The 5,146-nt window shown below is 40.7% G+C and overlaps 1 protein-coding gene across 1 annotated transcript in view; it reads right to left on the reverse strand.

Annotated features, from left to right (window-relative positions):
* Nucleotides 1-4,886, reverse strand: part of LOC121945702 (collagen alpha-1(I) chain-like) — a 23,879-nt gene extending 18,993 nt beyond the window's left edge. Inside the window, exons 1-4 of the mRNA XM_042489998.1 lie at nt 4,729-4,886; nt 2,588-2,755; nt 2,164-2,296; nt 167-409 (exon numbers count right to left, since the gene is read on the reverse strand). Of these exons, the coding sequence (XP_042345932.1) occupies nt 167-409; nt 2,164-2,296; nt 2,588-2,755; nt 4,729-4,806 (622 nt within the window). The 5' untranslated portion in view covers nt 4,807-4,886. The remainder of the gene's footprint in view (nt 1-166; nt 410-2,163; nt 2,297-2,587; nt 2,756-4,728) is intronic.
* Between the last annotated feature and the right edge of the window lie 260 nt (nt 4,887-5,146).

Here is a 5,146-nt window from a genome sequence, read left to right on the forward strand (position 1 = left end):
ATAAAATCTAGTCATTAATTACATTTTCAAGTCAGCTCACAGCAGACACCTCCTTATTGTATCATCAACTTTGGCAATCTATTTTATGTATCAGGAAATTCAGCTCTCAGTGTTTTCTCTGTAGAGACCTGAAAGTGTCTTTGATTCCATGTAATACAAAAGGTACAGTCATTTTTCAGCAGTTCTGACAATAAAGTAAGACACTCAACCCACCTGTGGTTACTGAGGCTAGCCATGTCACGGACCGTCTGTGCTGTCTCTGAGGCAAAGTCCAGAGCTCCAGCCACTGGTTTGGTTACAGTGCCAACCAGACCTTTACCCAGGCCTGAGAAGAAGCCGCTGACTCCACCCTCTGTCTTCACACCCTCCACTGTGGACGTAATGATGCTCGTCATGCCTCCAATGATACCTAGGACACAGGAAATGTACTTAAGAGGACATGCAAATTTACACATATTGTAACTTTAAGAAGCACAGACAGACTGGGACCACTGACAGGCATGCATAATGCTTTTGAGAGTACACAGCAAGAGCTGCAGCAACTTTAAATGTGGACACACTGTACGAACTGGAGCTGATATGAAGCATCTGATTAATCCCTGCATGCTGAAACAAGTCAGGTACACTTACATACACTGAATGAATTTGCTATATACTGTATGCACTGTGCTTTAATGGGGAGGCTGTGGCTCAGAGGTAGAGCGGGTCGTCCTTTAATCGGAAGGTTCCAATATAGGTTTGAGCCAAATTTGAAGGAATTCCCTCAAGACATTTCTCAGATATTACCCTTAGAAGAATGGGACGGTCAGAAAGCTATCGCTAGCTTTCCTATTGATTTTTTATTGAACATACCACAAGACTTCAATACACTTTTTCCCACGATTCCTGGGGTCAATCCTCCCGATTAATGGATTTCCCATTAAAACATTCAAATTCAAAACAACTTAATTCCACACGGGCAAATTAGTAAAGAGCAGCTTGTATAGAGACTTGCAGCAGGAGGTAATAAACTCATTACTATTATAGCCAACTGATCAACATTTTGACTATTTGGACATTAATCAACTGGCTGCAAAACAGTAAAATTACATTTTTTTTCGTGACACTGTTCTTGCATTTCCAAACCTCTTTTACTAATTAGAACAACACCTGACATTATGTGAAGTGACCCTGATCATCAACAGACAGCAAGGTTAAAGGCACAGAAACCCCATAACACATAATATAAAAGCTTCCTTCTGTTTACCATCCAGATATACTTGGACACTAGAGTTGTTGTTTTTATGATGTAGTTTTACAGCACTATTTGCATTGTTTATATTATATATATATATTTTTCTATTTCTTGGCCTCCATGACCCCTGCTGCTGAAGCATGACTTTTCTATGATATAGGAGCACTTCCTAACATCTGGAAAAGTTATGTGGGTTTTGGACTGAATGCACCCATCATCGACGTATTCCAAGCAGCCAGTCGAAGCAGATGGGGGAAAATAAACCGAAAGAGCATGACGGAGAGGGAGCAGAGCTGGCGTCACGGTGAGGCTGACTCGATTTGGAACGAAAGCTGTTCCTCTACCAAGCCTTCTTCTGGCTAATGTCCATTATGCAGGAGAATAAAGTGGATGAGATATGATTGAGGCTCACTCAGCAAATCACAGACTGCTCAGTAACAGTTAACCCCAAACCACCTGCATCAACCTATTGCACTGGATGGGCGGACCTTGTTCTGAGCCAATAGAACCCAAGATTCTGATGCAAAATCAAAAAATGCACTGCAGGAATTGAATGATGCAACCAGCAACAACATGCCCAAGCAACTGGATGAAATTTTCATAGTAGCTAGTGATTTGAATCAACTCATCCTTCAACTCCAAAGATGTGGCAGGATCAAGGAAAATGTAATTTCTATAGTTACAAAAAAAATTTCCTAACTAACAAATCTACCTTCTACCTTATTCATACTTACATAAATAATACTTTCATATATTCATAACTGTAACACTGCTTATATTGATGACTGCCCAAAAACAATTGGTAGATAATGTCATTTATTCTGTGTTCAGGTGAGAAAAGTTCCTTTTACACCTGCTAAATGATTATTGTGCTTGCTGGCTCTACTGTAACTGTGGTAACCAAACACAGAAATTGAGCCAGGTCCTACCATGAGCCAGTCCATGGATCCCCGCTACCAGATGCTCTCCACTGGTGGCTCCGTGGTATCTAATGTACTCTCGCTCGCTCTGGTGCCGGTTGTCCATGGTCTTCCCCAGCCCATCTGATAAAGTCCCCGCAAACTGACACACAGAGATCAGGAAAATGTTCACACCGTATGGCTTCTTTCACTATTACAGTTTTCACATGCTTTTCACTTATACGTTTCTTAACAGGTACAGTATATGCTCTTGTAGGACACATTAACATGACAGCCTGAATAATAAAATACAGCAATACAACAGCCAAGCAATACATTCAGATGAAATAATTTTTTTGATGCACCAGTGACGATAGAAAATATGTTGCAAAAAATATAGCAAAATAGTTAGAGAAAGAGATAGTCACTTTTACACAGCTAAGCAGAGGTGTACCTTGGCAGCAGAGTTGGACACACCATGAGTCACATTGCGTATGAGACCACCCACGTTGCCGTACTTGATGAGCTCAGACACACCCTCAGTGACGTCGTTGAGGAGGCCCATAGGGTTTCCCAGAAAATCCACAGAGCCTAGGATCTGAGCTGCCTGGCTGATCAGCTCCTACAGACAAGAAACATTGCACAGTAATGATCTGACACAGACCTCACAGTGGCTCAGTATCTTGCCAAAGGAAACTTCAACATGTTGATGTGATGAGCTGGGGCTTGAACCTTTGACCTTCTGATTACAGAACGAACCGATCAACCTCGGAGCCCAATTTTATGATGAGATGCAGAGAATCAGTTCCAGGCAGTAATGTTTGACTGATTGACTATCAACTTGGAGTAAGTACAGATCCAAACCATCAAGGCTGAGAGTCAGCTTCTTCCCAGAGCCTGTGAGACCTGTGAACTCCTGACCTCACTGCCCCTTTCCTCTGCTGTGCTGCTACTGCTATGATGCAGCACTGTTTTTACATGTTGCTCTGATTTTAACATGCTGCTCTGTTTTAATTACATAACTCTCTCTCTTTTTTATAGGCCTTTAAAAAAAACCTTTTATATATAAATCTCTGGTATGAAGTTATTTCTAGTTTTTTATATATGTATTTATGTATGGAAATATGTATGTATGTATGTATGTATTTATTTATTTTTTGTACAATGTCACTTTATTGTATACTGCTGGACCTCAGCTGCTAGGTTAGTTCTTTTTATGTGTCAACATGTACAGAATGACAATAAATTATCCTTGAGATCTCTTTGACTGATATAAAAGCCATCGTTGGCCAGATCTGTACACAGATATGAGTGAGCAATACAAGTGTGCATCTGGAAAAAAGAAAAGAAAAAACCCCACACACATCTACATGCATACATATGAAAAATATATAAATTATATGTATACATGTACACTGAAATAAACAACTGCTTTATTAAAATGTATAAAATATAGATATTAGGACAGTAATCAAGAATGATCACAAGATAGAGGAGAAAAAATAAGAGATAATGACATTAAGCCCCCCCAAAAGAACTGTCAAATTTTGAGGAGGATCAGAGCTTTGATTCTCTGCCTGAACCCGACTGGGCCTGACCCACTCCGACTGGGCCTGACCCACTCCACCAGGCTGCAAATCGGGTCAGGTTCTCAATGATTCAGTGCTTCTTTTTTTTTTTTTTTTTTTTAATTTACCTTTTTTTTTTTTTAAAATAAAACTGTTGTAAACTGTCTTGTGCTTAAATGGCACTCTGGCAGGAAATGTAACTAACTGAATTAAGAGGGAAAAGGAGACAAAGAGGGTAGAGAGAGGGAAAGGTGACAGAACAAATGAGTGAATGGAAAAGCGGGGGAGAGAGAGCACACATGAGAAAGAACGAGAAAAAGGGGGAGAGAGAGGGGCTGCAAGGTGACTTGGTTGGCAGTATTTGCTTCTGTCTCCTCAGCAGTGGGGGTGGTGTGCATTACATGCAGCAGTGAGCAAGAGTCATCATCTGCATCACCTGCTATCACCCTGCATACTAGACAGACCTGAACCTGTCGTGCATGAGACGATGGACTAACAGAAGGAAGAGAAGAAGAATTGGTACGAGGAAACATACTAGCCCTTAGCATGTACATGTTTTCAGATTTAAAAAAATCACAATATATATTTATTTCATAATATATAATTAATATTTAGTTCATATTTTCAAATTCAAGTTTTCAATGAGATTCTGGCCCAAAGCTGCTGCCATGGGTCAAGTTAGAGCTGGGCTTGGACATAAACTATGTGGGTTCATGCAGGGTCAGGGCTGATTTTTTTGGCCCCATTAGAGCTCTAAGTAGGACCCTTTCAGTATACATCAGATATGTTCAAGCACCATGAAGGATGTCTTTAAACCATAAAGAATGGGTTATGAGCATAGGTAACTTCTATTTTTAGCACTACAAGACATCAGGCCAACACAGTCGCAACAAGGGGGGATGCCAAACAGTGTCCCAACTGCAGTAAATGTGAATTATATCTATAAAACTTCAGAATTTCTGATAATTTTTCAGACGAGACTCAATTCAGAAGCAAAATCAGAAAGCAGCACTTCCAAACTGCTTACCTCTCTGAAGTGCTTGAGGATGTCGTTGATGATGATCTCTTGGGTTTCATAGGGGTGCACTCTGGTGAATGGGTACATGTTGATGACAGCATCTTCAAAGCGAACTAGAGGAAAGCCCAAGGTTCCTTTCAGAGCCTACAGTGATATAAAAAAGTGAATGGTAAGTGAACTGCACTTGCATGGCGCTTTTCTTCCGACCACTCAAAGCGCCTTCACACTGCATGTCACATTCATCCACTCCTGAGTAATACATCACACTCTCACACATCAATGGCACAGTTTTGGGAGCAATTTTGGATTCAGTATCTTTCCCAAGGATACTTCGACATGTTGACTAGGGGAGCCAGGGATCAAACCGCTGATCGTAGTGGATGAACTGCTTTATTTGTGAGCCACAGCCGCAATATAAAACACGTGA

Source organism: Plectropomus leopardus, chromosome 7 (assembly GCF_008729295.1).
Source record: "Plectropomus leopardus isolate mb chromosome 7, YSFRI_Pleo_2.0, whole genome shotgun sequence".
NCBI lineage: Eukaryota > Metazoa > Chordata > Actinopteri > Perciformes > Serranidae > Plectropomus > Plectropomus leopardus.